The 22,440-nt window shown below is 40.6% G+C and overlaps 2 protein-coding genes and 1 long non-coding RNA gene across 3 annotated transcripts in view; 2 read left to right on the top strand and 1 right to left on the bottom strand.

The window, feature by feature from the left end:
• Positions 1-11,424, top strand: part of RET (ret proto-oncogene) — an 84,817-nt gene extending 73,393 nt beyond the window's left edge. Inside the window, exons 17-20 of the mRNA XM_077784562.1 lie at positions 1,201-1,338; positions 3,243-3,342; positions 4,282-4,429; positions 6,314-11,424. Coding sequence (XP_077640688.1) covers positions 1,201-1,338; positions 3,243-3,342; positions 4,282-4,429; positions 6,314-6,471 — 544 coding nt within the window. The 3' untranslated portion in view covers positions 6,472-11,424. The remainder of the gene's footprint in view (positions 1-1,200; positions 1,339-3,242; positions 3,343-4,281; positions 4,430-6,313) is intronic.
• Positions 1-22,440, bottom strand: part of LOC110468616 (uncharacterized) — a 38,288-nt gene that overhangs the window by 15,548 nt on the left and 300 nt on the right. Inside the window, exons 2-4 of the long non-coding RNA XR_013340256.1 lie at positions 13,184-13,355; positions 3,116-3,260; positions 1,885-2,050 (exon numbers count right to left, since the gene is read on the bottom strand). This is a non-coding gene — a long non-coding RNA (uncharacterized LOC110468616). The remainder of the gene's footprint in view (positions 1-1,884; positions 2,051-3,115; positions 3,261-13,183; positions 13,356-22,440) is intronic.
• CSGALNACT2 (chondroitin sulfate N-acetylgalactosaminyltransferase 2) overlaps positions 22,081-22,440 on the top strand; it is a 31,975-nt gene continuing 31,615 nt past the window's right edge. The window contains exon 1 of the mRNA XM_021526664.3: positions 22,081-22,172. The gene's annotated coding sequence lies outside the window, so the exon portion shown is untranslated. The remainder of the gene's footprint in view (positions 22,173-22,440) is intronic.

Raw genomic sequence — 22,440 nt, 5'->3', positions numbered from 1 at the left:
AGCATACCACTTGGGACCATGTGAGAGTCACTTTGACTTCTCTGACAATGTGGAAAGTTTTATTGCTGTACCTTTGGGGTTACTTTTGTTCTTTAAAATGAGGGAAGCACAGGTGGAAGAGAGTCAGACAAGAGGTGAGGTATTTGGCTAACATTTTAAGATGGAATTTTCATAGGGAATTAGACACGGCTGTTTGGTTTGGCAGTAGGTGTCAAACATTTCCTAAAATTTTCTTTAAAATGGAGTTTACAGAGAAATTGCCCAAAGCTAGCGTTTTTCATAAATTGTATGCAATTTTGCTTCCAGATGCATCCCATTGAGCAGCCCCAGTGTTGGCTCGTTTCCTTCCTTTCAAACATCCAGATTTTGTCAGCTGTCAGTTGAGCAGATTCAGAGTCATTTGTAGCTTCTTTGTGTCTCAAAAAGCCTTTCACTAAGAAAAGAAAATAATTTTTGCCTCATTTCTCCTGGCTTGCTCTCCAGAAATGAACTAATTTATCTAAATATTTCTCACCCATTGTGCAAGGTCTTTTTGTTTGAGCTCAACAGAAATTCACTATTCCTTCTGTTGATTTCAGAAAGTGGTTTCTTCTGTTCTGTGTCAGAGTTCATTTTAGGCATTAGGTATTTCCAGAGGAAATTTTTTCCTCTTCTTTCATCAAGAAAGAAAATTAAGTCCTGAATTACTGAAATGGCCCAGCTGACCAGCTGAAGTCAAAGGTGTCACTTTTGATTGAAATAAACACCTTGTGTTGTCTCAGTCGAGACAGCAAACCAGCCCTGTGGTAACTCTGTAAATTTAATTCAGAGTTATTCTGAATACACGAGCTAATTAGGGAGGTCAGACTGATGCAGGAGCCCTGTGCAGCAGAGGAACAAGTCTTTGGGCTGGGCCACCAGAGGAAGGACTTCCTCTTTCTGCTGTCTAGAGAAGATGGATCTTCCCAGGGTATATTTAGCTTTTATCAATGGATAAAATAGGGATGTCTGTTCTCTCTACTGTCTTGGTTGCTAACATTTTCAATGAACAGTATTTGGGAACAAGGATGGCCCTGCTTGCATCTGAACAACTGCTCTGTCATGAGGTGCCTTGAATTTTGTTGATTTCTGAAAATACTAGGAAGAGGTTTGTTGTGTAAATGCCACACTAAGCTTGTGAAATTTATCACTCTATATAAAAGCTAATTTTGTCTTTTTCAGATGGTCATTTGGAGTTCTGCTATGGGAGATTGTTACTTTAGGAGGCAATCCTTACCCAGGTATTGCTCCTGAAAGACTTTTTAACCTCCTAAAAACAGGCTATAGAATGGAGAGGCCAGAAAACTGCAGTGAAGAAATGTAAGTAACTCTTGATCTGATTAGATTTAGAAAACATTAATAAATATACTTGGGAAAAAAAGGTTTAAATAAAAGCCTCATAAATACTATTCTGTTTTTCTTGGAGATATAGTCAAAATATGTCATACTTTAAGGAATATGATTAAATCAGTGAACAGTAAAGTGAGGGGAAAAAACTGCCCAAAGAATGCCTACAGCTCTATCCAAACCATTTTTAGGGTATTGAATAACATGGTTGCCAAACAATTAAAAGAGTTTGTACATTCAAAACTTCTGAGGGTTGGGGGAAGGAGGAAACTCCATAAAACACAGTGGTAGCTGAAGTATTCAAGAAAATGTCATAGTACTTTCTGCAAATGAAATAGATACTTCATCCACAGTCATTGTCTATTAGTTGTCACAGCATTCCAGAGGAAAAATGTCACCATGGCCCAGAAATCTACACCCTTGAAGATAAAAATGTTCTGTGACTTGATAAGCCCATGGCTTTGGAGACAGTTCATAATTTGTTGGCTGATTCATTAAAACACATTCAATGTGAAATACCTTTTTTTCTGTTATCTTCCATGGCATTTGGAGATGAGGCATGATTTTATGTTCAGCCTGCAAAATTGATCCTGGTTGCAGTTTACTGAAAGTTCCCAAGCTTCAGTCATTGTGATCACTCTTTTGACTGATTTTCAGTTGGAAGGATGCTTTGTCCACATCTGGACTGAGAAAAAAAAATTAAAATAAATAATAGTGTAAATAATACTTTTTTTAACATACAGAGAAACACATTAAGTATTTCCAAATTTAGGGCAGTGTAGAAGCCTACAGGAATGATTGGCAATTATAGTCTTAAGAAATGTATAATACTAATTCTTTATTTGTTTCATCTCAATGAAGAATATTCATTCCACAAACACGTTATGTCATTGATAATTATTAGTTTAGGCAAGCTGACCAAATCTGAGTTTCTGAGATTTTTTAAATTGAATCTAAATCATGGTTTTCTGACTTTTTTCAGATTTTCTTCTGTTTTACTCAAATTTTTCTGACAGCTTGTGAAAGCCCACTTTAAGGACCATTTTTCTCAAATTGCATTCTCTCCTATACTCAGTCAAGTATGAGAGGGGTTGTGGATGAAGGCATAAAATGCAGTGCTTTTCAATAGCTGCCTAGAGTTCTCATAGCCCACTGTTTCCACTATTAGAGCACTTATGTGGACAGATCACTCAGTCCTGAGAACAGCTGAGCTAGAAAAATGACATGAATGGCACAGGTTGGAGAGTTACACTTCCAGAACTTTCCAATGTCCATCTGATAGTCACTCAACTATAAAACTTTAATTCTGTTCCCTTTCCTTTCCACATGCTGTGCTATAGAAGGCAGTTAAAGAGAGAATAAATAATAGATTTAATCAAAAGAACAATAATAGAAGTAATCAAAAGAACATTAGTTTCTACAAATAGTCTTAGGCTAGGCTTCACTTTGAAGAAAAGTTTACAGAAACTAAGAATTCAAACAAATGAAAACCAAAATTCTGCTTTCTGGTGTAACAGCAGAGTTTTTCAGTTTGATACACAAATTTATTGTGCCATACACAAAGTGAGCTAGCAATCTGGCATGCTGTCCTACTTTGGATGTGGTCCCTTGAGAAAGTGAAACCTGAGACGACAGTCCTTCAAGGACAGCCAAGTGCATCATCATTTAAACTCATGGAGACTCTTGAAAATAAAAGCCCATTGTTATGAGTGTCAGTTGTTAATTCCAGGGAACATTTACCAGTACTCACAGCAGAGATTGATGTACTTGTGGATGACCTTCATGCCACAGTTAGGTTCAGTGCTGTAAATCATTAGAGCAGAAGCAGGAGCCATTTGTAACCATTTGGGTTTTTTTCACCCTGTGACGGGTCCCAGGTACAGCCTCATGTTGCGCTGTTGGAAGCAAGAAGCTGATAAAAGACCAACATTTACTGAGATCAGCAAGGAACTAGAGAAAATGATGGTGAAGAGTAGGGTAAGTGTGGAAAACATGGAATTTGAAAATTTTTGTGGTCTTCTGAGTTTAATGTACAGAAATAATTACTTCTAAATTTTATTTTAAAGCAAAGGAACTTATTCTTCATCAAATCTTGAAGCTTTTACATATCTAGTTCCTTCTACATGCATACAGCTTCTTGAAAGCAGTATTACCTCTTCTAATAGCTTTGGTGACTTCAGCTCAAAATGTGGGTGAATTATTCTTAACTTGTCTATTTTCTTTAAATAATAGCAATAATTTAAAAACTATTATGAAAAGTTACTCCTAAATTTCACTCATAAATAAATAACGTTAGAGAGCCAGAACTAGAAGAATGTGGTATTTCATGCATTTTAAATTAGTTGAAAATGCTTGACATTCACTTTTTTTTTGCATCAAAGCAATTCAGCAACACAAATAAAAACCAATTAATTCTTACTGGTGACCTACATATTTAGTTTTAGAACAACAACTATAGCTTTATTTGGCAATATTTAGATAGTTATTTTATGCATTGTTATGTAATAGCTTTTGTAAAATGATTATGAGCGCTGAGTACCTTGTCCTTTAAGCATGCATATGTATCTCCATATATATATTTCAGGCATACATATGGATCAGGTGCACCAGCAGCTGAAGGGCAAACAGAGCAGTTAGGACAGCTTTGCAGTTTGTTGGGTGTTTTGCTGATGTGCAGAATTAAGTAGGGGAAGTATTCATATGTCTCTAGCAGAGGCATTGTTCAGGCAAATGAGATGCTTCCAGAGCTGCTGTGGCTGCTGGAAAGCAGAGCCTCCTCAGGTACCAGAGGTTCTAGAGAAAGGTTAATGCAGTGGGTCTGTAGTTCCTTGCTGTAAAGAAAACAGGTGCACATTTATGGTTTTTACCCAAACTGCCACATGCATTAATGCAGCTTTTTATGTATTAATTTCTCAGGACTACTTAGACCTTGCAGCTTCCACGCCCTCTGATTCCTTACTGTACGATGATGGGCTCTCAGAAGAGGAGACACCTCTCGTGGACTGTAATAATGCTCCCCTCCCTCGAACCCTCCCTTCCACATGGATTGAAAACAAACTCTATGGTAGAATTTCACATGCATTTACTAGATTCTAGCAACACACAAAAAAAGCTGATTTTTCTTCTGCACTGTTCTCAGACTCTGTAACCCCATTACAGTGTTTCTTGTCTGAATGAAGCCAATCAAAATTTGCTTGGAAGCTTTTTTGGGGTTTTTTGTTTGTTTGTTTGTTTGTTTTTTATTTTGGTAAATGTCAAAGTTTGCATCAGGATCCATCCTTTAGTCATTTTGCAGCTGTGTCTAAAATAAACATTTTAAAAGGATGTGAAAATAAGTAAAATGACTAGATATCGTACAGTAAAAGCAAAAAAAAAAAGATCAGGGAAGTATTCTCAGGGGAAACATAAAATACTAATGAGTATCTAATTCAACTATCCTGTTGGGGAGGCTACAACATTTCAAATATGTTAGATTCTGCACCTCTAATTTAAGCAATAGACTTTTTTTTTAATACTGTTTTTTGCTATAACTCGGTGATAAGACTCATCTGCAACATTTTTCATTTATTCAGAAGGATGTCTAAATTTCAGCTGCTATTAGTACATTTTGGATCTATAAGCTGAAATGTATTTAATGTATCATAGTATGAAAACAGATTATTATATACAGAAGGTAGAAGTACTGTATATAAATATTATATACAGACTAAACTGACATGTAAAATCCTTTGAAAACTTAATTAACAATGGGCATTTTGAAAATATCATCTGTTTTCACGTCCTTTGATTTGTTATGAACATGTTAGTACTAAACCTCGACTCAATGATGTAGCAAGTGTTTTTAAAAAGAACATACGCTTTCATATTGTGATGGTGAGATGGACAGTAAAAATGGTTCTTGCCAAAACTCCTATATTTTGTCTTCTGATTAAATATTCTACATGGTTTTAGATACTTACTAACATCACAGATACTTTTTTCATTCTTCAAGCAGTATGACTTTTGAAAAGTTGGATCTTTTAGTTTAAAAGTTGCCATTAATACATGGCTTTGGGTCTATTTTTGATCTATACCTTAGCTATTATTTTCTTCATTAGGTTTTCTCAACTCATGTTGATTTTGGGGCACTTAGTGAAGTAGCATAAAAAAGTTGCCACAAGGTTGATGTCAGATGCTGAATGCTTAATAAGCAACAGAATCAGATTTCTGTGTTTGAAAATCTCAACCCTGCTATGATTCTGTGTTTGCACAGCTGAATCAACATGGTGCTAAGCACTCTGCATCCATTTTGGTTATCACTTGTGCCTAAACACAGAAACAGTTACTGCACTCTATGCAAATAATTACAGGCCTGAAATGCAACTTTAAATGCTGAATCAAGACAGGAGTGCTCAGCATTTTGTTGGACTTTACTCAGTTGCCCTCCTGGGGTTTCCTGAAATTAAGCAGGGATCCCTAGTGGGGGTGTGAAAATGTCCCCAGAACCTCACTGAAGCCAAAGGAAAATCATCCATTTAAATAAATGGAAATATTCTATCATTAAAATGGACTTTGGATCCTGTCCCAAATGGGTTTATTAATTCTTGGAGCATCTCCTGTACAGCAAGAACTTTCTCTTGCAAAGCAATATATTGCTACATGAGTGTTAAAATATAAAATTATGGAAAATTGGAGGCTTATGAGAAGAACAATTCTTAGCTTTTTATTATGCACATGTGCATGCATGCACAAAATTTTTTATTGAGTAAGCACTTTAATTTATCCAGGTTTTTGCCTGCATCTGAATTTCTGCTTCAGGGATTTCAAACTTCATTTATATGAATTGATTTGGGACAAAATCCAGTGGGCTGGCTTAAAGTATTGAAGGGAGTTTTGCCAAGGGCCTTACTGTCTGCACATGAAGTTATGGTTCTTCAGTGCAGAAAAAATTATCTGTTTTCATTTTTAGGCATGTCATACCCGAACTGGCCTGAGGAGAGTCCCGTTCCACTCACAAGATTCGATGGCACTAACTCTGTGTTTTCAAGATATGCAAATGATAGTGTATATGCTAACTGGATGGTTTCACACTCAGCGGCAAAGTTTATGGACAAGTTTGATAGCTAAAATTTTCTTTGTGAAAGGTAATGGGCTCCTGAGGAAAGCAAGGAGGCAAAGAGTGGGAAGTCCATTGACTTGTTCTTTGTACAATCGACAACTAACTTTCAAATTGGCAAATCCCTTTATTGGTAGTTTTTCAAGTGTGTTATTTATGCTGAAGACTATAACTGGTACTCTCCTCTTTCAGAAAACATATCAAGCTGGATAAGAGTTGTAGTTCTGGTACTTCTTTCTAAGTTGCCAGTTTGCATATGGTTCCATTTGGCAACTTCTTAGTGCAAATGGCCTTGTACTTCATCCTCAGTGGTTTTTAGACTAACCATCCTGTGTTACAGTGTTCTGGGATGATAAAACGTACTTGAACTGCTACTTTTATAGTGGCTGTTAGCATACAACCACTCAATCTAAGCAGGAAGCACAAAAACTATATAGAAGGGAGGAGGGTATCAGGCACCCAGATGACTGAACTTGCTATCAAATTACAAGTGTTAGAATGATGTTGGCACTAACAAAGCCAATATATTAGTTTGGAAGAAAACATTTAGTAACTCAATAGAGGACTTGAGATTCAACATTTGAAGTCTTGTAAAATGTATTGTCTTGTCTTAATGAGAAGAGAATTTGTTTTATTAGTCTTAACTTCTCTTACCTTTAGCACAATGGAGATAAATTTGATACAAGATAAACTGTATAGACTGATGGCAATCAAGAATGTTCATCTGACACATTTACATTCCATCACTTTCCATATTAGTAATGTTAAAACATACAGTCATACAATCATAGTTTATTCTATGAGTTAAAAATAGGCTATACAGGATTTTTAGACTGAATTCATAGAAGAGTAACATCATAGAATGGTTTGTGTGGAAGGGGACTTGAAGGTTATCTAGTTCAACTCCCTGCCCCACTGGCCCACTCCTCTGCTGTGGGGAGGGACACCTTCCACTAAACCAGGTTGCTCAAATTCTCATCCAACCTGGACTGGAACACTGCCAGGGATGTGGCATCCACAATTTCTCTGGGCAGCCTGTTCCAGTGCCTCACACCTTCACAGTAAAGAACTTATTTTTAATATCTAACCTAAACCTGCCTTCTTTCAGTTTAAAACCATTTTCCTATCCTAACATTAAATGCCCCAGTAAAAAACTCCATGTCCAGCTTTTCTGTAGCTCCCTTTAGGTACTGAAAGGCTGCTTTAAGGTCTCCCCAGAGCCTTCTCTTCTCCAGGCTGAGCAGCCAAAACTCTCTCAGCCTGTCTTTATAGGAGAGGTGTTTAGCCCTCTGACAGTCTTTGTGACCCTTGTCTGGACTCGCTCTAACAGGTCCATGAAGTCCTTTTGCTGGGAATGCCAGAGTTGATGCAGCTCTCTGGGTTGGGTCTCAGAAGAATAAAGGAGGAGAAAGCCGTCCTTGACCTGCTCCCCACACTGCTTTTGATGTAGCCTGGGATACAGCTGGCTTGTTGGGCTGTAAAAATATATTTCCTGGTCATATTGAGCATCTCATCAATCAATACTCCCTAGTCCTTTTCCCCAGGGCTGCTCTCAATCCATTCTCCAGCCATTGTGTCTTTGTGCTTGGGATTGCCATGACCAAGGTGCAGGACCTTGTCTTGCCTTGTTGGACTTGCTGAGGTTTGTGTGGGCCCACTCTCAAGCCTTTCTAAGTCCCTGTAGATGACATCCTTTCTCTCATTGTGGCAGCTGCACCACACAGCTTGGTGTCATCGAAAAACTTGCTGAGGGTGCCCTCGATCTGCTGTCAATGCTGACTGAGGTGTCAAACAGTGCCAGTACTGACCCCTGTGGAACAGCACTCATTCACTGGTCTCCACTTGGATGTTGAACTGTTGACAGCAACTCTGAGCGTGACCATCCAGCCAATTCCTTATCCACCACATGGTCCATCCATCAAATCCATGCCTCTCCAGTTGCAAGTCAAGGATGTAAGATATGTAAGACAGTGTCAAATGCTCTTCACAAGTCCAGGTAGATGGCATCAATCACTCTTCTCTTACCCACCAGCACTGTAATCCTGTCATAGAAGGATGTTTGTAGTGTTTGCCCTTAGTGATGCCATGTGGACTGTCACCAATCACCTTATTTTCCATATTTTGTCATCAGGTTCCATGGACTTGTGGACCCTCAGGTTCCTTAGCTGGTTCAGAACCTGATCTTCCCCTATGGTGGGTGGTTCTTTATTCTTACAGTCCCTGCCTTTGCCACCTCAGCAAAAGGGTTCCTGCAAACTTGGGCCTCAGTGGCTGAACAACTGGCTGGTGAAGACTGAGGCAAAAATGTACTCAATGGCATTGACTACCTCAGCCTTCTCCATGCCACAGGTAACCATGTCTCTCATTTCATTCTGGAGAGGTCTCACATTTTCACTGATGTACCTGTAGAAGATTTATTTTGTTGCCCCAATGTCCCTGGCCAGATAGAATTTTATCAGGGCTTTAGCTTCCTAACCTGGTTGCTTGGACAATTGCTCTGTATTCCTCTTGGCCTATCTGTCCTTGCTTTCATTCTTTTTCTGTGGGGGAAGCATAGGCTTCCTTTTCGTGTTTGAGTTTGTCTAGGAGTTCCTTGTTCATCCATTTGGGTCTCCTGACATTTTTGCCTGGCTTCCTCTTTGTTGCATCGGTCTTGACCTTACAAGAGGTGATCCTTGACTATTAACCAGCTTTCTTGGGTCACTCTTCCTTTCAGGGCTTTATCCCATACTCTACCCAGAAGATCCCTGAAGAGGCCAAGGTGTGCCTTCCTGATGTCCAGGTTAGTGAGCTTGCAGTGTGCCACCTTGCTGGCCTGAGGATATTGAAGTCCATCATTTCATGATCCCTGCAGCCAAGGCTGCCCTTGAGATTCACAGCCTCTCCTTATTGGAAAGAACAAGGTCCAGCATAGCAACTCTCCTCGTTTACTCCTCTGTCACTTGGAGAAGAATCTCATGCCCTGCTGTGTTGTCCCTCCAATGGATATTGGGATAGTTGAAGTTCCCCAGGAGGACCAGGGCTTGTGAATATCAGGCAGCACCTCTGCCTGTAGAGGGTCTCATCTGCTTGGCTCTCATCTCCTGCTTGGGTGGCCTTAGACTCCCACTATAACATCTTGTCCTTGCCCTCCCTTTAATCCTCAGCCATAAACTCCTCATCCAACCCCAATACAGCTCCAAACACTCCATGTGGTCATGGACATAGCGGGCAACACCACTTTTTCCTGTTCCCTGCCTGTCCTTCCTAAAGGGCCTGTATCCTTCCACTCCAACTCTCCAGTGATAGGAGCCATCCTACCACATACCCGATGCCAGTAAGCTCACAGCCCTGCAGGTGTGCACAGTCTCCTGCTACTTTTGTTTATGCCCGAGCATTTGCATAAAGGCCTTTAAGTTGGGCCTCTGATGGAGCAGATTTACTAGCAGGAATGGCTGGAATTCCCTTGCACAGCACTTCAGCTTCTCTCTTGCTGATTTGCAATCCCTCTCCAGGCTCTGGGCATCCCTTGCTGATACTGGTATCAGAGTAGGACTGGAATGGACTGAGGATTCCCTCTCTTAGCAACCTCAGTGTTAGTCTTCACCAGCTTGGCAAGCCTGCGACCAGAGATGCTCTGGCTGTTCCTGGCAGGTGAGTCCCCATCAGACTCCACCAGGCCAGGAGGTTTCAACATGAGTCCCCAGAAGCAGCCAGATCCCTGGCTGTGGCACTAGACCCCTAACCATTTGCTGATTTGCCAGATTCACCTGGCCCTTTCAAAGCCCTTCCCTTTGACAGGGAGGACTGATGAAAAAGCTGCCAGCACTTGAGTTCCTCAGCACCACTCCCAGGGATCTGCAATGTCCTTGGTTCTCCTCAGAGCACTCCTGGCTGTATCGCTGGTGCGCACGTGAAACAACAGCAGCAAATGTCAGGAGACTGTAGGAGGCTCTGGGTGACATGCCTGCTGCAGCTCTCTGGTAATCAGTCAGGTTGATGAGTGGGTTTCTCTGTGCCTCTCAGAGGAGAGAGGAGAGTCCCGTGCACTCTCACCTGTCACCTCTGCTAGTTGTGCTGGTTGTTACACAGGGAGCAGATGGGGCTGCCTGACTCAGCTCCAGCCTCACTCCTGACGTGATGGTCCTCCCTCTCCAGCCTGCAGTGCTGAAGTGGGTCTGCAGGGTCACCTCAGGCTTCAGGGAAGTCTCTTCCTCCAGCAGGTTCTTGTCATTTCAAGTGTCTGTTCTTCTGCCTTCCTGACAACCCTCCTCCCTTCTGTGTGTGCATGGTGGGAGAGTTTTTGCCTCTTTGGCTGTGGGATTATTGCAGGCTGCCCTTAGAACCAGCCATCCAACTCCTTCACAGCCTGAAGTTACGTAGCCTTCTCAGCCCTCCGCAGCTCTGCCACAGGACGTCCTCTGCCTCAGCACATCTTTTGCAGATGAGACTCAAGTACAGAGATTTGGTTTGCAGTCTTGTTAAGTGGGTTGGAGACCTCCTCTCAGCTCCAAATTGCATATACTGCCATGCACAGGACGCTGCCATAACATAATTCCAAATAAACCTATTACCTTGAAAGTACAAATAAACAGTTGCACAGCGAAATTGCTGTTGAAATGGCCCAAGGCAAATGTCACTGGAATTTGTTAAGGTGAAATATAAAAATGTCCTTACAAAAGTGACTTGATACTTGGGAGAACAATCAGACTGTGAGTCATGTTCTATGTGGAAGAGTAAATGATCAGCACTATTTTTGTCTTTATTTGTAATCTACCATGGTTAAGGGTAACCTTTCATTTGCTACAAATGTTGGGATGTAAATCCCGAGTGACTCGTTGTTAGCGTTGTGATGGTTATTCTAAATAATCCAATTCTACCAAAGCTTGCTCCTGTCACAGTCCAATTTAGATGTTTCAGATCTGTTTTCAGATGTTGTTTTGTGTATCAACTTTATGTTTCCATTAAAGTCTGTGATTTCAGAAGCATGGTCTTGAGTCAGACTGCCAAAACCTGAACACAGATTTTCATTTTGCAAAAAGTGGGATATGAAGCTGTGTGTTGGAATTGAAAGAGCTTCCCTGTTGGATTGATCCTGTCCTGGCTTTGGACAAGCAGTAGGCACAGCAGCTTTTCCTTGGCACAGAATTTGCAATGTTGAGTAATGCTTATGTACAGCAGAGACACAGCTCTGAATGCAGGAGGGGCTCTGCTGTGACACCACGGTGATCTTCATTGGCATGACACGACTGTCAGAGTGCATATTTGGAAAACAAAGGGCACTGAAAATGAAACCCTTGATATGGGCTGTTTTTTCTATTGAGAGATCTACAAAAATGAGACAAAAATTGTGGTAACTTGATGCTTTGTCTAGTTGTATTCCTATATATTATGTCTGTAATGGGAATTCCTCACTTGCCATGGGCACCCAAGGCATCAAGATTCTTGGTTTTGTTTGGGTGTTTCTCTTCCTTAAATGAAAAATGCAATTTTATCCAGTATCTTCAGCAAGAGTATGCAGCTGAGAGATGTGAAACACCCAGTGTCTAATCCAACAGCCCTGTGACAACATTGCTGTACAGTAGGTGAGTGGGACAGTAAGCGATGCTGAAATAACCAGCAGAGGCAGGGAGTAGTGTGTACTTTAGACTTTCAGCATAAGTCAGTGTTGTTTCAACCATTAATTTGTGTGAGAATTTCACTAATAGTTATTGCTACCTATCCTACTGGACATAGATCCTGCATATAAAACACATACATGGCCCATAATTACAGTTTCCATGCACAATTACCTGCATTAAGCACAGTTTAATGAAAAATTATGTGTTTCCTAATCCAATTAATTCTGACTCCTTTCCTGCTTATGAATGTTGGCAAGAAATAGATTATTGCTTTTAAGTATTCATTCATAATATGAATTCATAAAGCTTCTTATGTCTTCTGTGTATGCTATTTTGGTAAATATTTCCCTTGAAGTGTTTCCTGTTTGTTCTGTGTTGCCACTAGTCAAAATGGTGACAATTTTGTTTCAGTTCCTCTTTGGAGAGTAAATGTACTTCCCACATGGGAAAAAAGTGATACAACAGATGATTATTTCCATCAGTGCCAGAAATACTTAAGCACTTGGATGCCCTGAGGAAAGTTAATTCAGAGGGAACAAATGATTCACCTAAATATACAGGTTGGAGGGAATAACTTTCTAAAAATTTCTGCCAACCTTTTCTAAATATCTGCAGAAATGACATGGTTTACCTGATCTGTGCTTTGAGTTGTGACAGATGGGGGAGAGCATGAATCTCACATGTCAGTACAGTCCTTAGAGCAGCACAAGGAAATCATTGCAATATTGGTTTTCACAAACTTCCAGAGGTGGGATACTCAGAAAATCTAATGTGAACTTGCAAATTTTAATTTTCCTACATTAACCTGGTTCATATAGTAGAAGTTCTTAAAAATATTATCCCATGGATATGAGGTACATAATATTTAAATGATGGGGATCTTATATACAACTCATAATGCAAAATATGCATGAATCTCTATGTTACCCTCAACTGGACCTTAGGAATTCTCAAAAACATACAGTAAAGGCAAGCTCATAGTCCTTATTGATTTAGCATTAGTCTTATATGAATAATACAAGCTTCAAAATACATGTAAAAAGAATATTTCTACTCTATATTTTTTGAAAGTCCAAAAAATGGCTTATAATTTTGAAGTATTTTGTTTCAAAACTCAGCTTACCTGAAAGTGTTGTTTCTCACTGTAGCTACAGTGGTAAATTTATAACAAAATACTGGAGATAATATTCAAAAGCACCAGCCCTTAAGTAACACCAGCAATATTCCCCATGAACAGAGTGCAGATGGGCCATAATGTGATGAATGATCTGGTCTTTCCAGCCCAGGCAAACTTCCTGAAAAAGAACCGAGTCATTCTCTAAAAATTTATGCAAGTACTTAAAATCTTAATAAGAAAACCTTAGCTGTTCACATCCTCTCCATCTAACTTCATAAAATTTAAGTAGTCCTTCTGAAGTTAATGGAATCATTCATAAATATATTACTCATAGACATTTGCAGGTCTAAAGTTCAATATCCCAAGATTCAGCTAGCAAAAGTACAAAGGGCAGTATCAAAATGTGGACAAAGCAGCAATAGCCCTCATGTACCCATTCTTGCTACAACATTTTAACTTACTTGTTAAGAAGCAGTCTGTAGATTGAAATACTAGACACCAGAGAACAGGTAAGCACAAATAAATTTCTGATTTATACCTCGAAGAGACAATGAATGAAATATTTTTTGGTATTTATCAAGTTCTCCAGTAAAGCTGAGTCATTAGTTTAAGCTGTGTTTTGTAATTCTCATTTCTAAACCTTGGGACAGCAACCTCTGTCTTTGAGTTACAATAGTTAAGTACTCCTAATGCATTCTGAGAAAATTAAAAGTTTCTCTCTTTTTATACTGTTTTTGGCTTTACCTGGTCTTTTAAAGGGTTATATGTATCATAAACCAACAAATTTCTTGCTGAAACCTCTTTCTTTGAGCCATTATCAAAGATAATGTTCTGAAGTTAAGTAAAAACATTTTGCCTGCCTGAGGATAGGTGAGTACACCTTCCCTTAAGCTCATCAGAAATAATTAGCTCCTTATTTGGGTTAAAAAGGCACAATTCATAAAAATGCAACTTAATGTTACCTGAAAGCATTTTCATGTGGAAATCATTTTCATATGATTTCACTTTTCATTACAGATTAATCTAAATAGTGAGAACAGTTTAAGAGCATTGCAGTTATACTTACTATAGATTTGAAATCCTGAACAACTCAGCCTCAGTCTGGGTATCTGTCATTGCAGTTCCTAGTCTGATTTTTCTTCTCTCAGCATGTCACATAAATTATTGTTTAAGCCCTTATATAACTTTTTAGCTGTTCAGGGCTTTCCTTCCTGACATTATCCTGATTGAAAGAGTTTGAAGTGAAACCTGATTTTTGTTTGGAACATGTGCCACTTTCATAGCTTCCTGCCAATGCAATTTCCTTTCTGAATTTACTGTGCTTAAGGATGGAAGTATTTTTTTTTTTTAATAAAACTAAAATTACTATATATTTTAAGCATTTGGTTTGCAAAGAATCTTGCTTGCCTAAATTTAGGTATATTTGAAAGTTGTTTTGGGGAAAAGAACCCCCGAAAACTCCACTTTGTCTTTCTGAGAATGTAATGTAGTGTAAGCTATAGCCCAGTGCAAATCAATTAACTAGTAGGATACATTCATCCTACTTTTTTTTCCAAACTGCTGCCAATAACAAGAATAATATCTGTTTATTGAAGATTATTTCACAAAAAAGGATTCAGAATAAATTCTTGTCTCTTGGAAAAGGACATGTCAAAAGGGTGGAATCCCAAGTAAGGAGTGGCTGATGGGACAGATGAGGAGGCTGAGAGAGGGGGCTGATCTCATTCCTTGAGAAAACTAGTAAGGATTCATCTTCAGATGATTAAAAAGCTTGGAAGAGCATTGTAAAGATTGAAGTATGAGAAAAGTGTATGAAAAGATCTAGGAGATCAATACCAGAGTCATAGTATATTTTTTTTAAATGTGTACAGAGCTTTGAGAACCAGCCAATGAGAAACAAACAGGGTTAACTGTTCTCCAAGATAGTTTTTGTGTGGTCAAGAGTGTCAGCAGAAGACAAGAATTATTCTTTCTGGTACAGGGTATAAATAATTGAGGGAGATTTTAGCATCGGGTCAGGAAAGCATTTAACTGCCTACTTCACTGTTCTTCCTGTGCAGAGGCTTTCTGAGTCTAGCCAGCAAACAGAAGGGCATGAAGTTTATGCTGCTTATAGGGATTTTTATTTTAAAACGTTGTTGGAGGTCTTAGAGGTGGTGTTCTTCTAGGATCATTTGTTAAAATGAACTGTGGCAGTTTGTTAAATATCAAAGAAAAACAGATGATGTGAGTTTTTGTAGAAATACTGTGGGGAATACTTATTTATACTATAAAATATTGATCCCCATTTTTACATGCACAAAGATAAAGTAAGCAATCGGGTTACAACAGGTTACCCTCAGAGACAGCTTTGTAACCAAACAAATAATGTTTATGGAATCCATTATGTTTGCTTACTGAGTCTCCATTATGGTTTCCTCATACTAGAAAATATGAAATACATGCTTTGAAATGCTAGACCTTAAACTAGAGATTGCTTCTAATTGTTAGGATTTCCAATGAGAATTGTATTTCCTAGGCAATACACTGTTCAAGGGTATTACACCTTGAAACGCAGTGATATGAGTAGCACATAGTACCTTTATTGCTATGAAAGGCAGCAAGTCTACACTTGTCATACAAGATTTAAGCATAGCTCAGGGGGAGCAGAAAACATACATAAAATTATCAGCAGCATTTTAGCATTCACAAGTTAAGCTATGTTTTTCCACCTCCTACACGTGGCCAAATTTTACAATTTGCATGTGTCTGCACTCGTAATGAACCTCTTCATGTTGTGAGTTTACATCAGTAATTTAAACATAGCTTGCACATAGCTTCTAAGATGCTTAAGTTGCATAAAAAGTCAGTTTGAAAAAAACATTTTATCTCTGTGCTTATCCTCTCATAAATATTATTTGTTTTTTAAAATAGTGCAAATCCTTGCTTGTCTAGCATAGTGCCAGAACTGGTAACTGACATTCTTTAAATTTAAATTAAAAAGAGAATGAAACTGAAATAGGAATGTCATTTATAACTATTCAGTTCCATCTAGTAAATACTTCTGAACTTGATATTCCATAATTTAAATGGGGTGCAGATCAGGTCTTTCTCATTCTAATTCTAAAAATAGGGACAGGAAAGGAGACGCAAGAACACATTTTCCTTGCTCTTGAGAAGGAGTGGGAAAAAATTCAAGTGATTTTCAAAATGTTCAGCTCTCCTGGAGTTGCATTTCTAATGTAAAATCTTGCTTTGAATTAATTTGATTTGGAGTTTCATTTTACCAACAGATGTGAGTCGTTGTAAGATGCTCATTAGCAAAACTTTTTCCCAACAAAGATAAAACAAGTCAGCAATTAAAAAGAAGCTTGTGAGACTGTTAGGAATGCAGTGACATTTGATCCTGACTTTGCAAATCAGTTCATCCTTACCCATTGGTTTTATAATGATAATGATAGTGAAGTCTCAACAGCATACTTTAACACTTTGCCAAAATCAGCCACTGCTTTTATGCACCATAGGAACAGATGCCAATTTCCATGAAAATCTAAACAAAGTATTTTCAACTGCTCAACTGAGGTACGGTATTTTTTTTCTGGTTGTCTGTTGGTATTCTGTGGTACCTAGGAGGCTTCTTTTGACAAGGGAACCTTCCTTTTGCCCTGTTTTAGCACTGTTACAGCCCTACGACAGTTTTTCAGTCACTGGTAAAGTACTGCTAATAAAATCAAAGTAGGTGATTTTATTATTACTTCCATGCCATTTTATGGAAGGGAGGAGTTTAAAAACATGACAAATGTTGCTCTTAAAAACATTTTAATGATGTATATACAACAATGAATGGTACCAGAAACAAGAGAAACAATTTGTTTTATGAACTGGCTGGATTTTTTACTCAAATGGAGAGAGATCTTTTTTTGGGCAGTGACAGACAAGTCATAACACTAGCAAAAAAAATCCAAACCCTAAACTGGAGTAGATAAAATATTGCCAACAATGAGCAGCACAGTACAGACAATGAACAAGGTACTAACTGTTTACTAAACTGTCAGCATGGATGATCATCTCTGTACTGTGCCTTTCTACAGTTTTGTTTTTTTGTGTGGAAGGTAGTGGTGGTTTTATTGACTGTTGGGCAGGCTCAATGGGTACACCTGATCATGCAGTAATGAATGTTAAATACTGATATGCTGAGTATTTTGTGTAAAATATGAAGCACATCAGGTTAAGAAAGCCAACCCCCCCGCAAAAAAAAAAAAAAAAAAAAAAAAAGAATATGTAATTTTTTAGTATGTTTTGCATAACACCAAATCTTCCAGTCAAACCCCTCCTATTTGCTTTACATTATAGGCACAGAAATTTGGTTGCTTGGACTTTGTTTCACAACTGCTTTGCCGTCATGTATTAGTGACAAAATTTTCTTATCTTTTTAGAAAAATGCCTACAGCATTTCTTGGTGCTATTAGACAGAAGCTATATAGCAAAGATGTTTTGGAATAGTCAGAAATAAACCAGTATAGAATTCCAGCACTACCTACATGGATTGCTTTCCATATATGTTGTTACTGCTGTGATACCGTGGTGCAGCTGTAAGTGAGCAGTGGAACTGTGGGCACACAACCCATTGTTCCTGCCAGGAAAAATAAGGCCATGTGGCCAGGAAAAATGCTCGGCCACCACTGCAGAATATTGCCTGCTGCTCTCAGCTGGAGCAGCAGCAGAGCCCAGGCATTTAATGCAGCTCCCTGCTTGTCCTCTTCTGTATTCCTTTTCCCCCATGGCACCAGCCAGAGTGACACTGTACTGGTGGTACAGGAATGTTTCCACAATCCATTTGCTGCTGTCACAAAGCTTGGCAAACATTTGTTGCTAACAGCAACTATATGTTGGTTTCAAAGAGAAAAAGTAATTTGAAGAGATTGTATCAAAAAAATTCTGATTTATCCTTCCATACACTTTTCCAGATGCTAAGCTATCACTATTCAAAGAAAAAAGCAAGTGGACTGCAGTAAGCACTTCTGTTATCAGAAGAAAGCATTTTCAGATAGTAGATAAAACTAAATCTTATTTACATTCACTTACAGCTGTGATCGTATTGATTTTGTTTTTATGATAAGGAATGTCTTTCATGAATTAGTCTGCTTTAATGTATGAAAGGACTCTATATAAATTTTAAGTCAGTTGATACTGTTTTCTAATGAGAATTTTTGAAAGGAAGTAATTTAGCAAATGTGATCCCAAAACAACAGGAAATGAACAACACATAGCAGTTCATTTACCAAACATTATATAAATTATATGCTTCTGAATCCAAAAATCAGTACATCATAATACCAAAGATTTACTATTTATTTAATCCCAAAACACTACATGAAAAAATGTAGTCCTTCAGCACTCAAAGACATAGAGGCCAAAACCAGGCATTGACAAAAAGGAAATATTGCTCAGTGCAAAATAAAGGGCATGGTAACAATACATACAGGAAGATTTTTGTGTGGTATGTTGGTACAGAAGCGCTGTCTCTCCTAAAGCTGTGGCAAATCAAGGCATTATTCCAGTTTCTGAAAGCAGCGAGATAAAATACCCTGGCATTCCAAGCACCTGTAACTTGTGTCATTGATGCCCCACGATGACAATAAGTCTGTGTCCTTTCAGAGCTCCAGAGCAAGCTCTGGACTGGGCTCTCAGTGCCCCAGCTGGTGCTGGCACTGCAGCACTGCCAGCAGAGCCTGAGGGGGAGCCTGGCATTGCCCCAGGCAGGCGTGAGTTATTCTGCTGAAGCCACGGCCTCTCCCAAGACCCCGATTCACTGCCCGGAGCAACAGGATTCGTTTGGACAGCAGCAGTGACAAAGGGTTACAGAGTGCAACTTTGAGGATTTTGAGGGATATAAATCCCAATGAATAAAATATTGTAGGAGGGTTGATTTAGGGCTATTAAAATTTCTTCATGATTTTGCATGCATTGTTCAGTATCTGTTATAAATAATTTGCAACACTTAAGGAAAAAGAAAGCGGTTTCACATGGGATCATGTTGGAATTGTGCCATCAGTAAAGCTGAGCTGTGGTATTTGACAAAAAGCCTTGTGTCAAGGCAAACTAATGACTATTGTTTGACAATTAAAGCTCAGAATTTTCAGGCAAAATAATGGACCATTTTTCTTATTCTACATGCATGTTTCACCTCGGCTCAAGAGGTTAATAGAACAAAAATATCCTTTGTTGAAAGATTGCCTTTTTTCTTTTCTCCTTTGGCCTCATTTACATTACTCCTTCACTTTGGTATCTTGTTCTCAGATTAGCTCTTCTTTCTCTTTTTCTTTTGTTTCTTCCCCTCCAGGCCACACATATGCTTTATTAAAAAAAAAAAAAAAAAAAAAAAAAAGCATGAGAAAGAAAACCAAAACCACTAGAGGCTGGAGCTAATGCTGTTCTGGAAAACGCTTCTTTTTTGAATAAGCTATTGCCAGCCAGCCACTTCCTTTTCTCCAACTGTACCAATTTAGGAACAGTGTTTAGCAAAGTTTAGGGAAACATTTTTAAAGTCTGTCTCCTAAATAACCATCCTATAATAATATTTTAGGAAAATTCAAAGCTGAGACACATAAATTATAAATATATAAATATATATACTATTGCTCTCAGATGCTAGGTCTGCAACTACCTGTCTAAGAAAATCCTCATGCTGAAATGAATTGTATCTTAAAACACAGATATTTCCTAAATGTTTTACTGCCCGCTTTATTCACACACAATGTGGGAATTCCTCTGTACGCCTGTAAGATTAACACCAAATAGGAATTATAACATCTATCTGCATAAATACAGGTCTGAGTTATGAAGGAATATCTAATCTTAGAACAGCATGTTCTGATAGAAGAATCAGGAAACTATATGCAACATCAGTGCAAACCCATCATTTTTCCTGACATGGTAGACCTTTCATACAGAGATGACTATGAATACCCATGTTGCTCCTACAAGAGGTTAAGAAATCTATTTTTTCCTTCTCTCAGTCTGGAAAAGAACAAGCTTTGTGGGAGAGAAGAAATTCTGGTAAGCAGAGAGCACTTAGAGAAGAAAAAAAAAATATTCTGTGTATAATCCCCTGGAAGGCCCTGTATAGCTCTCTCCACATAGCAGCAAGAAGCTCATGTGCAGCAAGGTGGTACCTGGGAAACCTGAAGAACAATATTCAGAGTCTGGCTGCTCTCTAGGCCAACCAGTGGGTGTTGCAGCATTGTCAGAATGAAGGGTTAGTTAACAAAATCAGTCATTTCAGTTATCTCCATTCCGTTATCTTCTTGTATTCACAAATATTATGTCTACAGAACACTACAGCCTCCAGTGTGTCGGTGTCTACTAAACTCCTGCTCATTATCCACAACAAAGATGACAAGTGGGATGTTCAACCGTCATTGTAACATGCAATACTGAAATTTTGCATGAGGTCAGGTTTAAAATAGTATATTTACATACTGTTTTAAGAGTAATAAAGCCACATTTACCTAGTTTGAGCAGTGCATATGTGAATATTTAAAACCTTCTGATAATTCTCTTCTATGAATATACTTTTTAAGTATGTTTTTGAGGGATACCTAAAATGATGATCTAGCATTGTGACAAGTTTTAATGGATAGGAAAGTATCTGGATTGATGGATGGCAACACCAGCCAAGTGTCTTTTGCCTGTTTATTAAAGGTATTCCCTGGAAAGACCTTTGCTGTCTGAGGGCTTGAAATCTAGACTGAACAGATCTGGCTGGCCCTTGGACACCCAGCCCCCCTCCCATGCTGTGTAGTGTAGCTATTTATGAACAAATGGGTTTCTGCCTGCCTGAAGACAAAGGGCTGCTCTGTGCTAAATGGGGTACAGATCTCAAAAGAGCAGTAACGTGACAAAGGATGCAGCTTCTGCTGCTCAGACCATTGGGGCTCTGTGCTGGAAAGCCCTCAGGGCCTGCCTTTGAGGCAGGTGAGCAGTCCCAGGCAATCCAGCAGAGTGATGTCAAGTTAGGGGGTGCAGGTCTGTACCTAATAAGCCTTTACTGGCTTTCTCTTGTTTTTGATGAGCGGAATCAAAAACGTTTGGATCAAAAACGTGGAAGGCCAATACTACCTCACCTGCTTCCCAAGCTTCACCCTTTTAAACTGCTACAAGCCACCATTCATGTGCGTGGCTGGAAGCTGCATGAGTTCCCAAGCTTGGCTTCTTTTCAGGTCAAGCCCTGCAGAAAACTAATAATTAGAAAAATAATATAGTGTAATGAAATGTTCTTCTGGAAATACAGAACTGTACATAAACACTTGGATAAGTAGAAGATAATTACTGGTAAATTCTGCTTCTTGTTTCCACCATAAAGGCTATATGACAATTTCAGGGTTTTGCTAACACTTGAGATACCAGCATCCCTGTGGTGCCGCTGGACCTCTGCGAGCCGCGGGGCTGCGGGGCTGGCAGAGCAGCGGTGCCGGGCAGCGCCGCGGCCGTTCAGGGTCACTGTCCGGGCGGGCAGCGCGGCCGGGAGCGGCCGGGAGCCGCCGGGAGCGGCCGGGAGCGGCCGGGAGCGGCCGGGAGCGGCCGGGAGCGGCCGGGAGCCGCCGGGAGCGGCCGGGAGCCGCCGGGAGCCGCCGGGAGCCGCCGGGAGCCGCCGGGAGCGGCCGGGAGCCGCCGGGAGCGGCCGGGCGCGCTCGGTGTGGCCGCGGCGCTGCGGGCTCGGCCGGCGGCCGCGGAGCGCGGTGGCAGCTCGCAGTCTCGCCCTCGGACGAGCGCTCCGCGCCGCGCCCCCGCCGCAGGGGAGCGAGGAGCCGCAGCGCGGTCCCGCGGCCCCTCCCTGCTGCCGAGCGGCGGCGGCGGCTCCGCTTCCCCCGCGGGACTGCGCGGGGGACCCGGTCCCGCCCCGGGGGCGGTCGGGGGCGGCCGGCCCGTCCCCTTTAAGCGGCGCGGCGGAGGGTCCCGCCCGCTCATTTCCGAGCACGCAGGAAGTGCAGGCGGCTCCGCGCCGGCCCGCGCGGTGAGTACGGCGGCGCCGGGCCCCTCGCCCTCCCGCTGCCCCGCTCCTCCCGGCCCCGCGCCCCCCACTGCCCGCCGCTCCCGGCCCCCGCCGGTACGAGGTGCCGCGCAGCGCCCCCGAGCCCTCCCGGCCGCGGGCAGCGGCCCCGTGTCCCGGCCCCGTGTCCCGGCCCCGTGTCCCGGCCCCGTGTCCCGGCCCCGTGTCCCGGCCCCGTGTCCCGGCCCCGTGTCCCGGCCCCGTGTCCCGGCCCCGTGTCCCGGCCCCGTGT

This window comes from Lonchura striata, chromosome 7 (assembly GCF_046129695.1).
Source record: "Lonchura striata isolate bLonStr1 chromosome 7, bLonStr1.mat, whole genome shotgun sequence".
NCBI classification, from domain to species: Eukaryota; Metazoa; Chordata; class Aves; order Passeriformes; family Estrildidae; genus Lonchura; species Lonchura striata.
This window is presented reverse-complemented; position numbering and strand designations above follow the sequence as displayed.